This window comes from Ochotona curzoniae, unplaced genomic scaffold (assembly GCF_017591425.1).
Source record: "Ochotona curzoniae isolate NIBS_2020 unplaced genomic scaffold, NIBS_Ocur_1.0 scaffold_1852, whole genome shotgun sequence".
NCBI classification, from domain to species: domain Eukaryota; kingdom Metazoa; phylum Chordata; class Mammalia; order Lagomorpha; family Ochotonidae; genus Ochotona; species Ochotona curzoniae.
Window position 1 is genome coordinate 22,141,456 of NW_024467087.1, and position 19,214 is coordinate 22,160,669.

The window sequence follows — 19,214 nt, forward strand, 5'->3', positions numbered from 1 at the left end:
GGAGGAGCTACAGTTTGAGATTCAGACTCGCTCCTGCAGAACCGGGGGGAGAGAGCTCGGAAAGCAGGGGAGGGGGACGGCACGGCCGTTTACCTGTCTGCCTCCTCGTTCACTCTCCCCCCCCCCCCCCCCGTTCTGCTCACTCCTGGTGTCAGCCTATCCGCCTTCCCAAACCCTCCCATTCCCCCGGTGCAGCCCCCCCCTTCACTTTCCCTCTCGTCCTCTGTGCTTCTCCTCTTTTCTTTCTTCCCTTCCCCCTCTAGCATTGCCACCTTCTCTGCTACACGCACCCAGGCAGATAAACTGTAGGATTTTGATGTTCCTCTGCCTGTTGACCCCGCTATTTTCATGTTTCCAACAGGTTTTTCTTCCCCCAATCCCTCAGCTGCTGCTGCTGCTCAGGAGGTCAGATCTGCCACTGATGGTAATACCAGCACCACTCCGCCCACCTCTGCCAAGAAGAGAAAGTTAAACAGCAGCAGTAGCAGCGGCAGTAACAGTAGTAACGAGAGAGAAGACTTTGATTCCACCTCTTCCACCTCTTCCACTCCTCCTTTACCACCCAGGGATTCGGCATCCCCTTCAACCTCGTCCTTCTGCCTGGGTGTTTCCGTGGCTACTTCCAGCCACGCACAGGTACAGAAGAAGCTGCGGTTTGAAGACACCCTGGAGTTTGTAGGGTTTGATGCGAAGATGGCTGAGGAATCTTCCTCCTCTTCCTCCTCATCTTCACCAACTGCTGCAACATCCCAGCAGCAGCAACTTAAAAATAAGAGTATATTAATCTCTACTGTGGCTTCGGTGCATCACGCAAACGGCCTAGCCAAATCATCTGCCGCCGTCTCTAGCTTTGCTAACAGCAAGCCTGGCTCTGCTAAGAAGTTAGTGATCAAGAACTTTAAAGGTAACCAAAGCCGAAATCCATAATCACTTAGTAAGGATTTGACACTTGAGCGATCACGTGCTCTTTATGTTAATATATTAAAGACTATTGAGGTGGCCTAATGTTTTATGCGTAATCAGTGAGGTGGAGGGGAGGGCCTTTTTTGGTGGAGGGTTCATTTGCGGAGGTGGGGGGGTGGTTAGGAGCAAACACCCCGTGTTTCTGTGCAGTCTATTGAGGTTTGCTCAACCTACTGTATTTAATCTGTTGTCCCTTATAACGTTGGCAATCTACAGTATGATTGATCCGGATTTTACAGGTGAGAAATTTATGTTGTAAAGAGGCTTATTTCAGGTGCATTGTGAGCCGCGGCTCTGCGGGGATTTTTCTGTTTATGCTTTGGTAGGCCACATTATCCACTCCCTGGAAATGCAGGTAGCACTAGTGATCTTCTCATGCTCGAATGAGACTTAGAAGGTTGAATACTATATTCATGAAAGTCATTGGGGGAGGCAGTTTTTTTAAGAAAATATTTATGGTTTCTACATTTCTTAGGAAAGGCATGGTTTTGGAAGTGCAAAATAATGGATATAAACGGAAGTTGTGACTGTGTACCACTTATTACAGAGAGGAACAATTACTGCCTCTGTCTTTTTATCATTGAGATGGGTTGTAAAATATTGACCTGAGGCTTTTGGGGAATTTTGTTCATGTTGTCTTTGAGACAGGTGATTGAAAGTATTTCGAATGAATTGATGCTAATAGAAAAGTAGCAAAATTTACAAATATATTTCTGCTGAATTAGTTTTTGTCTGTTGAATGTGTTTCTGTTTTTCTGACTCACTTTTCCAACATCTTTAACTGGCAGGTAATAGATGCAGAAATGCTTGTTAAATGGAGAAGTAAATGAATGAATTTAAGTGATGTTTACCAGATAAGTGCCTTGGGGCTCAATATTAGCATTGTGAAAAATAAATGTTAAGTGTTGTCACATTAGCGTAGAAATAAAAAAATATGTTCGATTTTATTTCAGGCAGAGGCTTGTGGTAGTTTTTGTTTTTAATCGTTTTTAAAAATATGATTTCCCTCCCATCCCCAGACTCACGAGTGCTCTGTTCTAAGAGTAGAGCATTTTGCTTTCCAAACTGAATGTGAATTCTGACTGATGTATGTGTTATTTCCCTTAAATTTATATTGACTTTTATATTGACTTTTCTTGTCTTGCTAGAACAAAAGCACATGATTAAGATATTTGCGTGCTTTAAGTATTTTTTTCACTTATTAATTGCCAGTGAAGTGTAAAGCCTAAATTTAAATGTTTATTTCCTTTCTAAAAATCCTATAAGTTCTGGAGTAATTTAGGTGTTTGGATTTCTTTTGAATGTCCTTCTACTCATAAATGTAGTTCAGAACCTGAGTTTAAATGTTTTTCTTCTTTCTGTTGATTCTGGATAAATTTGGGGGTCATGAAGGCCAGGATTAGAAAACCAGCCATGCCATTTACTGGTTCACAATGACCTTGGACAGACTTACCAAATGATTTCTAGCCTCATTTCCTCAGTTTTGATACTTTGCCCAGGGCATTGTTAGGACAGTTAAGAAGTTCCTAAGATACCTAGCACACTGTGGACAATCAGTATTTCAAATCTCAGATACAAGATTCATATCCACTTACATATTATATATGATGAAGTCAGAACAGGATTGTTTTTATGTGATTCCTGAATTTTTATATTTTGAAGCAGTGCATTCAGTAGGAGAAAAAAACCTCACTTTCAGTTTTAATAGATTAGTTTAAGTGACTAATAAAATTTAAACTGGCAGAGTACTGTTTCTTTAAACAGATTAAATATAATGATTATTTTAATATTTAAGTGTAATAGTTAAAGCGGGGAGGGTCAGCACAGTGACTCAACAGGCTAGTTCTTCACCTTTCAGTGCCAGCATCCCACATGGGTGCTGGTTCTAGTCCTGGTTGTTTTACATCCAGCTCCCAGCCTGTGGCCTGGGAAAACAGTCGAGGACGGCCCGAAGCCTTGGGACCCTGCACCCGCATGGGAGACTCAAAAGAAGCTCCTGGCTTGGGATTGACCATTTAGGGAGTGGGCTAGTGGGTGGAAAATGTCCCTCTGTCTTTCCTTCTCGATATAAATCTGCCTTTCAAATCTTTTAAAAGTAGCTCTCAATGTTGCAATTTACTTTAAAACCAGTCATGCCATTGTATTTTATAGACCTTTGGGTACTATGTTATCTGTTATCTAATGCTAGCCGTTTATGTATTGTCTAGATAAGCCTAAATTGCCAGAAAACTATACAGATGAAACTTGGCAGAAACTGAAAGAAGCAGTGGAAGCGATTCAAAATAGCACTTCAATCAAGTACAATTTAGAAGAACTCTACCAGGTATGTATGTATTTGATAACTAGGTATCATTAACATAAATTGAGGTGAGATTTTTTTTTACTTTCTCAAATATGGCCTCAACTAGATTTCTGCCCTTCTTTTAATTACATTTCCTTGCTAATTGATGCACTTCGTTTTATAATCAGACCACATAGTCTAATAAACAGTGCAATCATGGGTATAAGCCTGCCTTACAGTTTAACTGGTATAAATTGAACTTATACCAGTGTGATCTGGACTTTTCCAATTAAATTTCAGTTTGGTACATGCTGGCATAATTGAAGTTTTCCCTATAATAGAATCCTGTATGGCATAGGTGCCAAAGTTATTTCTTTCATCTATGTTACTCTTCTTTTGTGATAATTCTTGCTTAGTTACTCTTGGGAAAAGCCTCAGGACATGCAGATACAGTCTTTATTGGATATCTTTGTTAATAGCATTTGCCTTTTTTGTTTGCTCTTTTTGTTTGTTTTTTCCCCCTGAGCTACAAAACACACCTTAGCCCAGAAAGAGGCAGTAGACTGTAGCCTAGCAACATAGTGTGAGGTTCCAATTTGGGTGTTTTTGCTCACAAATGGGTCTTTAAATTTGAAATGTTTAACTTTATCCATCTTGCTACCCTGAGATTTTTAATGCACACAGCTAGTTGAAGAAGTTACTTGCATTTATATAGTATCAGCAGTTTGGTATTAAAAGATACTTCTCGATACAGTTGCTTAAGTTTTTGTATTACTGAGTGCCATGTAAAAAAATTACGCTAGTTTATTATTTGTACTCGTGATTTTCACATATTACTTGGAGGGTTAGTAGGGTAAAGGGAGGAAGTCTTGAGGAATTAGGGAAAAAAGACTTTTGAGATCTGGTTTTGACGGCTGTTACCCTTGTGATCAAGGTACTGTTAGCCCCTCTCAGCTTTATTTTCTTCTATATAAAGCAAAAGAAGGAATACCTGCCTTTTCTATATCTCACACTGCTTGTAAAAATCAAATATATTTGTAAAAAAAAATACTTTGAAGAAGCACTATGCTATATAAATATGAAGGTATTCCAAAAGTTGATGGAAAATGAAAATAAAAGGAAGTCTATTTTTGTGCAAAAAAATTTTTGAAATGCCTATGTAATTTTCTCAAAACCCAATTTTCCCACAAACTGAAGCTAGGAGTCTGACACTCAGTCCAGCTCTGTCACATGAGTGGCAGGGAATTCAAATGCTTGAACCATCATTGTTTTCTTCCCAGAGGCATCAACAGGAAACGTGATGGGAGGTGAAGCAGCCAAATACTTCTATGTGGGATGCATGCATCCCGAGTGGAGGCTTAAACCATAACACTTGGTCACTTACTCCTATTTTCTATGAATTTTTTTATGATTTATTTATTTTTATTGCGAAGTCAGATATACTGAGAGAAAATTCTTCAATCCGATGATTCACTCCCCAAGTGAGTGCAACGGCCGATGCCGTGCCTGTCCAAAGTCAGGAGCCAGGAACTTCTTCCAGGTCTCCCACGTGGGTGCAGGGTCCCAAAAGCTTTGGGCCGTCCTCAACTGCTTTCCCAGGCCACAAGCAGGGAGCTGGATGGGAAGTGGTGCCGCTGGGATTAGAACCAGCGCCCATATGGGATCCTGGCACGTTCAAGGCAAGGACTTTAGCTGCTAGGCCACGGCGCCGAGCCCTCTGTGACCTTTTTGAAGCATTATTGTAGAAGATGAAAGTATTATTACTCAGGCTTTCGCACTCAGGTTCTGTTGCTGTTCAAATTAAGTGAATTAGGACCCAACGTGGTAGCCTAGTGGCTAAAATCCTTGCTTTGCACACACAGGATTCCATATGGGCGGCTGCTTGGGGAATGAGCCAGCAGATGGAAGATCTTTCTCTCTGTATTTGCTTCTCTCTGTGTACCTGCCTTTCCAATGAAAATAAATACATCTTTAAGAAAATTAAATGAGGGCCCGGCGGCGTGGCCTAGTGGCTTAAGTCTTCACCTTGAATGCCCCGGGATCCCATATGGGTGCTGGTTCTAATCCCAGCAGCTCCACTTCCCATCCAGCTTGTGGCCTGGGAAAGCAGTCGAGGATGGCCCAGGGCTTTGGGACCCTGCACCCGCATGGGAAACCCGGAAGAGGCTCCTAGCTTCAGACCGGCATAGCATCGGCTGTTGCGCTCACTTGGGGAGTGAATCATCGGACGGAAGATCTTCCTCTCTGTCTCTCCTCCTCTCTGTATATCTGACTTTGCAATAAATAAATAAATCTTAAAAAAAAATTAAATGAGTTAGTATATAAACACCCAAATATTGCTCAACTGCAGTAATGATGCTATGTAATATTGTGTATGTTGTACTACTAAGTAAATGTCAGCTGACAGTAGAAGTACTAAGTTATTATTTAGGGATAAGGCTGCCTTATTTGGCTCTGGTGTGTGTTACATGTATGGCTATTGGAATTCCACAGTGGTAGAAGAATTATAAAATCATAGTTGGAAAGGTCTTCAGACAGCATGTTATCCAGTGTGTGTGTAGTGTGTGTGACAGGCTCGTCATATTATTTCACTTAAGCATTGCAGAACTACTCCCTAAAATAGATGTGGTAGTAGTTATTATTCCCATATTATTTGTAATAAAAATTAGAAGTTGAGTATCCTGCCCAGGGTTGTATGTTGGCATAACAAGAAGGTTCAAGTTCCTGGTCCAGTATACCGTCACTACTCTGCTGCCTCACTAATACGCCACACCACTTCAAGTACCTAGTAATGCAGTGTTGGAAGCGATGAAATTACCTTACTTTAGGAAAAAGCTTTCATCAAGCTAGACCATTTTTTCATATAACCATGTTCATGTTATTCATTTGGGTCTGCTGCTTTATAGCATATTTAATTTTAGTGATGTTTTATTTTATGCAATCATTTCATATTTATAATAAATGTTGATTGTAGATATTAACCCTATTAATTTTTTCCTTGAGTGTTTTTCTAGAGCTTTTGATTTGAAAATATTTTAAATGATACATTGATTCTCTGTTTTTTAGGTTTTATGAACTTATAGCTTATTACATTTTTGTGATTTTGCTTGCTTGTGCCTTAGAAGTCTTAATTTGCTATTGTTCAGTTGCATATCTTTGACCTAAATCTTCAACCTAAAATTATGTTAAAATGTGATTGTTTACATCTTTAATGGGACTTCACTTCTGCTATAATAAATTCAAAAGCATTGGTTTCTTGCTCTCTTAAGGTTTTCTTAATTTTGTAAGTGTTCCTTAGCATTAACCTCAAACAGATTATTTTGAGATGTTTAAGTTCCAAAGAAGGTAAAATTATTTTGTATTATTCAGACTTCCGTTGTTAAATATACTTTCAAAATTGAAATAGTATAGTTTTTTTAAAGATTTATTTATTTATTTTATTACAAAGCCAGACATACAGAGAGGAGGAGAGACAGAGAGGAAGATCTTCCATCCAATGATTCACTCCTCAAGTGAGCACAATGGCAGTGCTGAGCCAATCTGAAGCCAGGAGCCAGCAGCTTCCTCCAGGTCTCCCGCACAGGTACAGGGTCCCAAGGCCTTGGGCCGTCCTCGACTACTTTCCCAGGCCACAAGCAGGGAGCTGGAAGGGAAGTGGAGCAGCTGGGATTAGAACCGGTGCCCATATGGGATCCTGGCGTGTTCAAGGCGAGGACTTTAGCTGCTAGGCCACAGCGTCGGGCCCAGAAATAGTATAGTTTTAAAAACAAAAGTTCTCCGAATTCCTACCCCACTCCGTCTCCCTGACATGAACATTTGTTGGCATATGTCTATTTAAAATATTTCTGTGTTTGAAAAACCAACTTCCCTTAAAGTTTGAGTATGGGGGACTGTCATGTGGCATTACTGGGTTAAGCTGCCGCCTGGGATATCGGCATCCCATGTGGGCACTGGTTCAAGTTCCAGTTGCTCCACTTCCCATGCTGATGTGCCTGGGAAAACAGCAAAGGATGGCCCAAGTTTTGGGCTCTTGGTCTCCTTATGAGAGACCTGGAAAGCTCCTGTTCCTTGCTTTTGTTTAGCCAGCCCCAGTCATTGCAGCCATTAGGTGAATGAACCAACCGATGAAACATCTGTATCTCTGCTTCTCTCTCTCTCCCCTTCTTTAGCTCAGCTTTTCAATAAAATCTTTAAAAAAAAATAAAGCTTAAATATGGAAGTCCCAAGTAAAAATTTTACATGTTTCCTAAGGTTTTTTGTTGTTGGTTTTTTTTTTGTTTGTTTGTTTTGTTTTTAATGAATTACAGAGAAAAGGAGAGAGAGAGTCCATCCATTGGTTCACTCTCCAATGGCCACATGGCCAGAGCTGGACCTGTTTGATGCCAGGAACCTAGAGCTTCTTATGTGTCCCACATGGGTGCAGGGACCCAAGTAGTTGGGCCATCCTTTGCTGCTTTTCCAGGCGTATTGTCAGGGGGCTATGTGGCAAGTGGAGCAACTGGGATTTGAACCAGTGCCCATATGGGATGCCAGCACTACAGATGGAGGTTTAATGTACTACACCACAGTGCTGCCACCCCATGAAGCGTCTAATTTCCAGATAAGAATACTGTACTGATATATTTGCAATAAACATTTTTTAACATTTTCTTTTTATTGTTAATTGTAAATGAGAATTGTATGTGGATTTTAAGATTATCTTTGCTTGACAATGTTAAAATCCTGTAAGAGTGATAGTAGTTGATGATCTGATTTGAGATTTTTGTTTATGATTGACCACTGCGATATCACTATGATTAGGTGACTAAGATGACCACTACAGTGGGACTATGATTAAATGCACTAACCTTTAAATTGATAGGCCTGCCTAGATTAGAGATTTGACAATCATATAACTTGAGGAAATTTAATCTCTAAACCTTAGTTTCCTCATTTGCCAAATGGGTACACTAATACATCTCTGGGCTGTTTAATTGTAAATAAATTTTGTAAAAACATTACTTAAAGCCCCTGCTGAATATTGATATCTTCAATATTAATACATATATGAACTTTTACAAAAAGAAACCCTGAGGCTAGTATTGTGACAGCCAGTTAAGCCACCACCTGCAACAGCAGCATCTCCTGTCAGGGCACTGATTTGAGACTCACCTGTTCCTGCTTCTGATCCAGCTTTCTGCTCATGCACCTGGGAAGGCAGCAGATGATGGCTCAAGTCTTTGGCCCATTTGCACTTACGTGGGAAACAGAGCTCTTGGCTGCTGGCTTTGGCCTTGCTCAGACTGACTATCAATGCTGTTTGGGGACTGAACCAGCAGGTGGAAGATCATCTGTCCCTTCTACCACGTTGCTTTTCAAATAAATATTTTTTAAAATAGAAACCTATTTTAAAATTGTATTTAATTTTGGGACCCAAATACCATGTGCTTTCAAATTCTTACAGATTTGTAGTAACTACTTGAGGTAGGAAGGGAAGTAGATGTGTCTTCTATTAGTTTACTCCTCAAATGCTGGAGCAGGCCAAAGCCGGGAATCTGGAACTCAATATAGGTTTCCTACATGGGTGGCTGGGACCAACTACTTAGACCATAAGCACTGAGCCTCACAGAGTTGCATTATCAGGAAGCTAGACTGGGGAGTAGAATTGGGCGACAGGTGTCCCAAGCAGTGTCTTAACATCTGTATGCCCATTATCCCATGTTTCCAAATTCTAAATTCACCCTGGACTAGAACAGCTTGCTGAATAGTAGAGTATATCCCAAATAGACTTTAGTGACACCATGAGGGAGACTGAAAAAAGTAAAACTCTAGGAACCAGTGTTCCTCTGTAGCTCTTTTTCAAAATATGGGCTGTTTTCACAATGTGGTGGCTCACGGTTGAAATGTTGGTGTTCGTGAGTTAACATTCATAATGGAAACTCTGGCTTTTTATGAAATAGACTTAAATGATTACCTTTTCTGTTAATAATTCGTGTGTAGACTAAATGACTGCAGGATGAAACAACCAGTGCATCCATCTCACTGTCTATTGTAAAATGTAGTTGCTTAAGCAATCAGTGGTTATAGGAGAGCAGTTAGTCTTATAATATTGAAGAATAGATGTTAGATTCTGTGTCAGTTTGCCTGTTGTCATCCTGTTTATGTTTCAAGTTTAGTGTGCTACATGTTTTTTTTTTTAAGATTGATTTATTTATTTATTGGAAAGTCAGATATACAGAGAGGAGAGACAGAGAGGAAGATCTTCCCTCCGATGATTCACTCCCCAAGTGAGCACAACGGCCGATGCTATGCCAATCCGAAGCCTGGATCTAGGAACTTCTTCCAGGTATCCCACACAGGTGCAGGATCCCAAAGCCTTGGGCCATCCTCTACTGCTTTCCCAGGCCACAAGCAGGGAGCTGGATGGGAAGCTGGGCTGCCGGGATTAGAACTGGCGCCCATATGGGATCCAGGCGCATTCAAGGCGAGCACTGTAGCTGCTAGGCCAGGTCGCCGGGCCCCTAGTGTGTTACATGTTAATTATTTCTCCATTTGGACTGAATTATTAGTGCTCACACTGCTGTTTTTAAAATGTAAAGTTACGAATTTCAGTCCTATTGGAGGAGAGGCATTGGGGTTAGGAGGAATAAAAGGTACACGGCTTATGCCTTCAGCAATTTTGAGGCTATGTATTTATAGCTGTTGATTGAGAGTACAAATCTTTAAGTCAGTGTACAGCAATTTAGTTTTTGGTTAAAAATAGTTTTATTCAAATGAATTGTATAACTATTTAGAATCTGTTTAATGCAAATAGGTGCCTGTGAGTTAACAGTGTATTAGTAATAATTATAGCGATTTCCAGAGTGTTTTATTCAGTGAAATATAAAATATTTTCATAAGGATGTTTAAAGAACTGGAATAAGATAAAGCTTATCTCATACTCTGAAGTAGTGATGTAACAGTTTCTATTCCTTCTTTTCTGCCAGTATCTAACAGGATGCTGAGTTCTTGGCTGTGCACTGAGTTTGACAGGCACTTTGGGGATATAGATATCACTTAGTCCTGGCTCCTGAGGTGCTTATGTTCTAGTAGATTTATGAAACTGGTCATTTCTGACCAATGCTTTTCAAAAAACTAAAAGAAATTATCACAATATATCATACCTGGTAATACATTTATTTTATGTGCAGTGGATTGTGACATAAAATAATATTCTGTACTTCAGCTTGGGCTCAAACATTTTGGAAGTCAGTGGCTTAGGTGCACATGACTGGTCCAAACAATCCTAGCAAAAGAGAGGGAAGCCAAGGGCTTAGGCTCTAGGGTATGTGGAATATTATAATCAGATGTAAAAAGTTGTTAGTGAACTTTGAATACCATGTAAAAAGGTAGAGCAGTGGGTAAGATAGGAAAGGCTTTTATTAGGGGAACCATGAATTTAAGTTTCTTGAATACTTAATATATTCATCTGATTCAAAGACTATATAAGTCTTATGCATATATTTGTGTGTTAGAGAACATGTGAAGAAAAATACTTGCAACCTGCCCACATCCCAGTTCCCCTCTAAGCAAATATTATTAACTGTGAGGGGTTTTTTTCCAGAGATTTTTCATGTATGTAAGAACAACTCTGTATGTTGTCATTCATTTTTCCCCTTTTAACATATAACAGCAGACCATGCACTACACGTTTATTAATATATTTTTTAAAGATTTATTAATTTTTATTGGAAAGGTATACAGAGAGGAGGAAAGACAGAGAGGAAGATCTTCCAATAGCAAGAGCTAAGCTCATGCGAAGCCAAGAGCCAGGACCTTCTTCCAGGTCTCCCGAGTGGGTGCAGGGTCCCAAGGCTTTGGGCCGTCCTACCCTCCCAGGCCACAAGCAGGGAGCTGAATGGGAAGCAGGGCTGCTGGAATTAGAACTGGTGCCCATATGGGATCCCAGTGCGTGTAACACGAGGACTTTAGCTGCTAGGCTACCACAACAGACCCTTGTTTATACTTGTTAAGGGATTTCTTCACAATATAACGTGAATGTTTGATGAACAGCTGCTGAGGAAGGAAAATTATTAAATCTTGTCTCAATATTAAGAAAGTAGTTGAGGCTAAATTGAAGAATTGTGTTCCTTTCCAAATTGGCCTTTAAAACTCACTTTAAATTGCTCCTGCCTTTCCTGGTTTTTATTCTTGAACTTTGAAGCCAGCCTGCAACTAAACGCAGGTGAAGCTGTATGCACATAAAGCCCAGTTGATTCCTTCTTATTTTTCCACTTAGCTCTTGATCCATTTCCCTATGGATCTTTGGGACTTTGTCCATGAAGGCTTTCATGACTTGTACTCACTAAGGACCGATCAGGGCATCAGCTGTCTGCTTATTCCCATGTTGGCACCCAGAACACTGTGTTGCTTTCTAGCCAGTTTTATCCTTGTTCTGTAAGCCCCTACATTTTGCAGGACACATTGCTAATTGTGATAGATATGTTCAGTTTTTTGACAAAAAGATTTATTTATTTTTGTTTGGAAGGCTGATTTAGAGAGAAAAAGAGACCAAGAGAAAGAGATATTCACTGGTTCACTCCTCAAATGGCTGCAACAGCTGAAGCTAGGCTGGTCCAGAGCCTGGAGTTTCTTCCGGGTTTCCCACATAGGTATGTGGCCCAAAGACTTGGGCCATTTTCTGCTGCTTTCCCAGGCACATTAACAAGGAGCTGGATTGGAAGTGAAATAGGCAGCACGTGAACCTGTGTCCATATAGGATGTACCACAGGCAGAGGCTTCAGCTACTAGGCCATGGTGCCAGTATATAATATATTAACCTGGTTCAGAACCCCAAAAGTATTAAAGAATGTGCAGATACATGATCACCAGATTTCTTTCTGTCATTAAGGAGTTAGGGAGACAGCATATGCCCAAAGAAAATAAATAGAATTGACTTAATGACAAGTCAGTGTATGATAATTGCCTTGCATTCCTTGTGAGTCACTGATCACTGAAGCTCTTAACTCACTGAAAAAGTGGGACCTAGTTGAATAGTAAGAGAACACACACAGTAAATAACTATGTTGAGAACTGGTTTATGAAGAAAGGGGAACACAGCTGGAACAAATGGGATAAATAGGACTTGAAATACTGGAGCTGGGAAATATGAAGATGAAGTATGCATTAAGTCATAGTATAAGCAAGAAAGTGAGAAATGCTGAAAAAAATGAGTCAATCATTCAAAAGAACCATCTAGATGCTATGAGAACACTAAAGAAAGAAAGGGAACATTCTACAGAAGAACAATGTGACCGTAGAGACACAGGAAATAAACACACCTGAAGGCATTTGTGACCTAAGCCCTAAATTCTCAGGCACATGGTTGGAGGAGATTCATCCTTGTTGCGTCATAGCTAATGCATCTCACTGGCTTAGCTGTTTCCTAATGAGGTGTGGCAACTTCCCTCCAACAGTGTGGGTCCTTTCTTTTAAGTTTTATATACTGGGCCTGCATATTGAATGCAATATTCAACTACATATTCATAAAATTCCACTCCAACAACAGGACTGGACTGCCTTCTCCTTCCCCTGCCAGTCCGTTTTAATAGAATCTTTGCCATCTGTTGTGAGAAAGAAATCCTAGTGTTAAATAAAAGTCCTTATCGCTTGGAAAAGTAGATTATATCAGGGTTCACCAAAATTGTTTCACCATGCCTGTCTTAAATTTGAAAGTCTTAGACCCTGCAGGGTAGTCTAGTGGCTAAAGTCCTTGCCTCGCACACACCAAGATTCCATATGGGTACCGCTTCCAGTCCTGGTGGCCTTGCTTCCCATCCAGCTCCCTCCTTGTAGCCTGGGAGGGCGGTTGAGGATGCCCCAAAGTCTTGGAAGCCTCCACACATGTGGGAAACCTGGAAGAATGTCCAGGTTCCTGGCTTTGCATCAGCTTAGCTGCGGCCGTTGCAGCCACTTGAGTGAACCAGCGGACAGAAGTTCTTTCTCTGTCTCTCCTCCTTTCTGTATGTCTGACTTTCCAATAAAAATAAATAACTTTTTTAAAAAATTTGAAAGTCTTTATAAAAACTGAGAAAACTCACTGAAATCTAACTTGTCCTTTTGGGATCTGAGTATAAAGGAAAACCAACTCAGATATTAGAAAGAAGAAAGAAATACAGTCATTTCTGTCATAATTAACGACTAGTCACTTGTACACATTTTAAAACCTCTGTATAGTCTAAAAGGTGGTGAAAAATTCCTTGGTATTCTGTCATAGTCATTATAAAATGTCTGGCAGTAATCTCTGCTTTGTTCTATTCAGGAAAATCTGAGAAAGTATGATTTTAATGTAGTTGTAATAAATATGTAATATTGGTAAGATATCTTCTAATCTAAAAATTGAGTTTAAAGTTAATACACCCACATAGATGTATTCTGTTGTTTTTTTATCATGTGTGTTAAATGGCTGAGTAACCTTACTATGCTGGTGTGCAGAAATATCATAATAATAGGAATTTGACGTAAATAATTGACATCTCTCTACTGTTTTCTTGTGTTCAATATTTCAGGCTGTAGAAAATCTCTGTTCTTACAAGATTTCTGCAAACTTGTACAAACAGCTGAGACAAATTTGTGAAGATCACATCAAAGCACAAATTCATCAATTCAGAGAATATCCTTTTAAAAAACAAAAAATCTTCTATTATCTTTTTCCTCTCTGTCCTGTACTGTTGTACCCAGAATGAAGTAGAATGCCCATACTTTATATATTTGTTATTTTTGTTCTTTGTGTTTCTAAGAAACAACTTGTGAATTTGTTAGCTTTAGAATCCAAATCTACATGTGCTATTTGTTTTAGTAGAATGTCTTTAGGTCTACTCTTTTATCCTAAAAAATATCCTTTTGAGGAAAGATAATTTTCAAAGGAAAAGTTTGAACTCAGAACATGATGCTCAAGTATGCCTAAAACTATTTAAAGGTGCTTTTTAGTGGGATATGACTTTTTTTTGCAGTTTAAAAAAAATAGCATTTTGTTCAGTTTTATTTAGCTTTATTCAGTATACAGGATATTTTATATTTAAGACAAGTATAAGATTTTAGTGTGTATATATATATATATATATGTATGTTACTTGTACTGAACACTTTAAATATCCTTAACATGTATCTTATGGATTCCTTGGATAGTGTTCTTTTTCTAAAAAAGATTGATAGGTGCTGGCAGAACCATTGCAGACAAATGGTAAGCTGGAAAAGTTGCATTACAAACACTATAGAAAAAAAACAGAACAAAACATAAAAGCTTCTTCAAATACTAGTTTTGAAAGCTTTGTAGTAGAGGAATTGCCTTAGTTACCTGCTTTTTGAATTAGAAAACACATTGGTTGAGTTTTCGATTTAAAAGCTGTAGGTTAGAAGGCATGCTATTTCAGAATGACTTGTATGTTCGAATCGTTTTCATCTGTTTAACACTTAACCAAGGTATTTATATCATTAAAAGGTTGCATTTTGTCTGTGACTGTTGGTGGGTAACCTGTCTACTATTTGATTACCTGTGAGAATGCCTGATGATGTTTTGCTTTATTCAGATCACAACCTTTTCCCTTTTCCCTAGTTATATAAATTTATATTTATACCTTTTATTCTTCAAAAATCTTAAAGTATATCACTCCCTCCTCCCAAAAAACCAACCTGTATAATTTATACCAGTGTCACCCCATTACTATTGGAAGCATCTTTCAGTGTTCCCTTCATTGCATTTCTATTTTCAGTTATTTCCTGAATAGCAAGAAAAGTCAGCCACTTTAAGTATCTGTGAACTACAACAGTGATTAAGAAAGGATAGGTGCCAGCGTTGTGGCATAGTGTGTTTGGATGCTTGTGATGACTTAAATTCTCATACCTGAGTTTGTGCCCTGGCTGTTTCAAATCCCATCCAGTACCTGGGAATGGAAAATGACCCACTTGATTTGCTGCACTCATGTGGCACACTTGGTCGGAGTATCAGGCTCCTGGCTTTAGCATGGCCCTGCTCCAACCATTGTGATCATCTGGGGAATGAAGCAGCAGATAGAATATCTCTCTGGAAGATATCTCTCTTAGTCACTCTCATTCTTGGTGTCACTCTCACTCTGCTGCTCTACCCATCAATAAACAAACCTTATTTTAAAAAACAATAATTTAAAGAAAATGGTAATGAGCATATTCTCAGGTGGATGTATTTATCTTCATGTTCGATTTCACTAGTCCAGTTATGTATGAACCCTTTAGTTTATTATTTTTTTGTAATTTTTCACATTGAGAATATTATATAAAACTTGATTTTTCTCTCCCGTTGGCAGATCATGATCAGGAGCATCTTTCTATTTCTGGATAGAACTTATGTTCTTCAGAATTCAATGCTGCCATCTATTTGGTAAGGATGCCGGAAAAATGTTAGGAAAAGATTGTTACAAATCACAATCAGATGAGTATAGCAGGAAGATACTCATCTGTGTGCAACTCTACTCCCAAATAAAAGGACTTCCATTGAACTGTTAAATGTACCTTAACAATATAGATTTTCTACCATCGCCTATACTTACACTGTCATGATACACTTACATAGCAGAAAGATGGACTTGTGGCTATTGCTGAAGGACTATACCACCTTAACAGTATGGGAGAATATGTGGAAGGGGGAAGAAAGGAGTGGGAAAAGAGGGAGCTGGAAAAAATCCCTATACCTACAAAACCGTTTCATAGAAAATAACAACAATAAAAAACAAAAAAATGAAAAAAAATTGTTGATCATCCTAAAAAAATTCACATCAAATATTAATTATACTAATGACAGCAAAACGGTATTGTGAATATTTTCCTTGGTTGTTCACATTGGACTTCTAGTCATTTTAGTTTTCTTAATTCTATTTCGCATGTTTTGATACTGAAAGTAGCTAACTTTCCCTGAACATATATTTATGAAAAAATTTTTGTTAGCCAAGAGGATGGACTGGAGTACCAATGAATGTGAATAATTTTGTTGCCTATCCTCAGGAGTTCACTTATTTTCTTTTAATATTATTATGGAAAAGTCCATGTATATCCAAGAACCAGAGTAATGCAATGGACTCTTCCCTCACAAGGTGCATAACATCTACAGCAGTGATCAGAGTTCATTGATTTTAAATATGGAAACCAGGTAATGGATGACCAAATAAGGCTTTCAGTACTAGTACAGTGGAAGTTATTTTTTATCTTTTGATTTGACCAAGAAACTGATCAGAGAAAATAAAACAAAACTTAGTTACACTGGGTGGGGCTCCTCCCTTAATATCCCCCTTTACTCCAGATACATGAAGGAAACAATGTGGAAATACTAGTCTTACCCACTTAAGATTGTAAAAAAAAAAAAAAATAAAAAATGGAAAAAAATAATTAAGATTAGAGAAGAAATAAAGAAATAAAATATATACAAAAAATATATACAGAAGAAATGTTTCCAGAAAAAAAAAAACTTAGTTACAGTGGAAGACTGGGATTTTGTTTCGGTTCTCTTTAAAAACAAAATGAGCTTCCTGTGTGGTTTAATCTAATAATGTTATTCAGAATTAAATGTGTGGATTTTATCCTTTTTAAATTGCTGCTTCAAAGCCTGGAGCCTTAATTTACATGTGGTAAGAGCTTAAGCAAAGTTTTTTTAGGAGTGATGATATTGTAAATTAAATTGTATGTATTTTTGTTTCAGGGATATGGGACTCGAGTTATTTAGGGCACATATTATAAGTGATCAGAAAGTCCAGAATAAGACAATTGATGGCATTCTTCTCTTAATTGAGAGGGAAAGAAATGGTGAAGCAATTGATAGAAGTTTACTCCGAAGCCTTTTAAGTATGCTCTCCGATTTGCAAGTAAGCTAACCACTTCACTTATTACGCAGTTCATTGCTACCCTTGTTTGATGTCTAAAACCAAATTCATAGACCTTTCCACATTGAGGACATTTAGTAAATATTTGTTGAATTAAAAATTTATTTAATATTTATTAATAAATTCCATTACTATTTATTAAATTTATCAAATTCAATTTCATTGGTAATAATATCTGTGATTAATAATATTAATATTTTTTTTTACCCCTTCCAGATTTATCAAGATTCTTTTGAACAACGATTTTTGGAAGAAACAAACCGGCTTTACGCAGCTGAAGGCCAAAAATTAATGCAAGAAAGAGAGGTATTTAAAAATCATGAGTAATAAACTCACTGTCTCTTCTGTGGACCTTATTTTGTAGTACATAAACTGCCCTTTGCATTTAGCTTTGTGACATTTTGGTGTTTTTCTCTCACTTGGGTGCTGCTTTCTTCCTTCTTAAAGACCAGAATTCTGGACCATAAACTCCACCCATAATTTTGCATATGATTTCAGCCATGTCACATTGACAGGGTTCTTTCCAGGGATCTTTTGGACTTGACAATTTCTGAATGACTTATGAGGAGGAAATAATAATGTAACAAACTATCATTGTAGGTTCCTGAATATCTCCATCATGTTAACAAACGTCTAGAAGAAGAAGCAGACAGACTTATTACATACTTAGATCAAACTACCCAGTAAGTAATACATGCTCAGCTTAACAAACTACTCTCTGGTTACTCAAGCCGTTTTATTTTTAGGCATCCTAAACATGTTAGTACCTATTTTCAAGTGTGATACAGATTTTTTTTAGCTGTTATTTTTATAATACAAACTTCAAGCTAGATTCCCCTAATTACATTTAATCAATGATTACATTATTGTCTATTTTTAAGAGGTAATTTAAAAATATTATTAGAAACTGATGGGATCTTTAAAATCTTTAGGCCAATTAAAATTCAGTGAGTGTTCATAGAAGAAACTGGTTCTGTGTTTAACTAACTATGGAATTCCTGTCAGTAGCATAGATAACTTTGCTTTCCTGATAAAAGCAGAGAAACTTGGAAAAAGCCAGCCATGGCAAGATCATGAAATTACTGATATTTTTATAGAAATAGAATTTGAATTGTGCAGTTTTCCTTCTAGCTATAAAGAAACTCTGGTAATAAATTTATATATATGATAGAAATATTAAAATTGACAAATTTTAAAACAAATTATTTGATCCTCCCTAATCTTCCCCTTGCAGAAGCTGTAAATGTTCAAGAAAATTAAATGTCAGTAATTTAACCCTTTTTTCCTTGTAGGAAGTCATTAATTGCTACTGTAGAAAAACAACTTCTAGGTGAACATTTAACAGCAATTCTTCAGAAAGGTAATTTGTAAATAAGAAGTTACTTTTTAAATACTAGTGACAAACAAGTAGGGAATTTTTTAAATGACCATTTTTAATTTTTAAAAAGATTTACTTGAAAAGCAGAGTTGTAGAAGGAGAGAGAGTATGTGCATGCAGTATTGAGAGATCGTTAATCCACTGGTTTACTCCCCAAATGGCTACAACACCCAGGACTGGGCCAAGATGAAGCCAGGAGCCAGGATCTCTGTCCAAGTTTCCTGCATGGTTTGGGTCGTCATCTGCTGTCTGCCAGGCACATTAGCAGGAAGCCTGGATGTGAAGTGTGGATAGTCATGACTCTGACCAGGTATTCTGATGTGGGATGCATGATTCACAAGCCATGGTTTAACCCGCTGTACCACAGTGCCCACCTCTGTTACCCTTTTAATGGCAGATGGCTGTATTTATGAGGGTAGATGCAACCCTTTCATAACATGCAACTTTCTGAAATAGCACTTTATTTAATTGAAAGATACAGGGACTATTCACCAAACGGGGGAAAAAATGTGGGCTAGGGTATTCGGCCAGGTGCATGCCTACCACATCAGAGTATCTGGGTTTCCTATTAATGCATACCTGGGGGCGGGGCTGGTGACACTCCAGTGACTGGGTTCCCGCCACTCATATGGCGTTTGGGAAACTGGCAAATAAGGAAAACGGAGAGAGACACGGAAGAATCTCTCTCTTCACCATCTCTCAGCTCTTAAAAGAAAATCAACCAAGC

At 38.3% G+C, this 19,214-nt stretch overlaps 1 protein-coding gene across 8 annotated transcripts in view; it reads left to right on the plus strand.

The window, feature by feature from the left end:
• Positions 1–19,214, plus strand: part of CUL4B (cullin 4B) — a 32,947-nt gene that overhangs the window by 432 nt on the left and 13,301 nt on the right. The window contains exons 2-10 of one of the 8 annotated variants that reach the window (XM_040999978.1): positions 362–904; positions 3,171–3,286; positions 13,771–13,874; positions 14,375–14,444; positions 15,544–15,617; positions 16,929–17,091; positions 17,326–17,415; positions 17,710–17,792; positions 18,402–18,469. In XM_040999978.1, coding sequence (XP_040855912.1) covers positions 362–904; positions 3,171–3,286; positions 13,771–13,874; positions 14,375–14,444; positions 15,544–15,617; positions 16,929–17,091; positions 17,326–17,415; positions 17,710–17,792; positions 18,402–18,469 — 1,311 coding nt within the window. Of the gene's footprint in view, positions 1–169; positions 905–1,098; positions 1,203–3,170; positions 3,287–13,770; positions 13,875–14,374; positions 14,445–15,543; positions 15,618–16,928; positions 17,092–17,325; positions 17,416–17,709; positions 17,793–18,401; positions 18,473–19,214 lie in introns of those variants that run through there. The other 7 variants (XM_040999974.1, XM_040999975.1, XM_040999976.1 and 4 more) reach the window with 7 other exon arrangements.